Source organism: Corvus brachyrhynchos, unplaced genomic scaffold (assembly GCF_000691975.1).
Source record: "Corvus brachyrhynchos isolate BGI_N302 unplaced genomic scaffold, ASM69197v1 scaffold543, whole genome shotgun sequence".
In the NCBI taxonomy this organism is placed as follows: Eukaryota; Metazoa; Chordata; class Aves; order Passeriformes; family Corvidae; genus Corvus; species Corvus brachyrhynchos.
The window spans coordinates 46,266-46,491 of NW_008237236.1; the positions used below are offsets into that span (position 1 = coordinate 46,266).

At 66.8% G+C, this 226-nt stretch overlaps 1 protein-coding gene across 1 annotated transcript in view; it reads right to left on the minus strand.

Moving 5' to 3' along the window:
• EIF3K (eukaryotic translation initiation factor 3 subunit K) overlaps positions 1-41 on the minus strand; it is a 12,977-nt gene extending 12,936 nt beyond the window's left edge. The window contains exon 1 of the mRNA XM_017729554.1: positions 11-41. Coding sequence (XP_017585043.1) covers positions 11-41 — 31 coding nt within the window. The remainder of the gene's footprint in view (positions 1-10) is intronic.
• Positions 42-226: the final 185 nt, after the last annotated feature.

Sequence of the window (226 nt, forward strand, 5' to 3'; positions counted from 1 at the left end):
GGCAGGGTACAGTTGGGGGAAATGGGGGTGATCTGCGGCATGTCCTGGGGGGAGCACAGCAGTCAGGGGAGCACAAAACCCACCGAGGGCCCCCCAAAATCCACCTGGGCGGCCCCGAACTCACCTGGGGAGCCCCAAACCCACCTGGGGACCCCCAAACCCACCTTGGGCACCCCGGAACTCACCTGGGGACCCCCCAAACCCACCTGGAGACCCCCAAACCCAC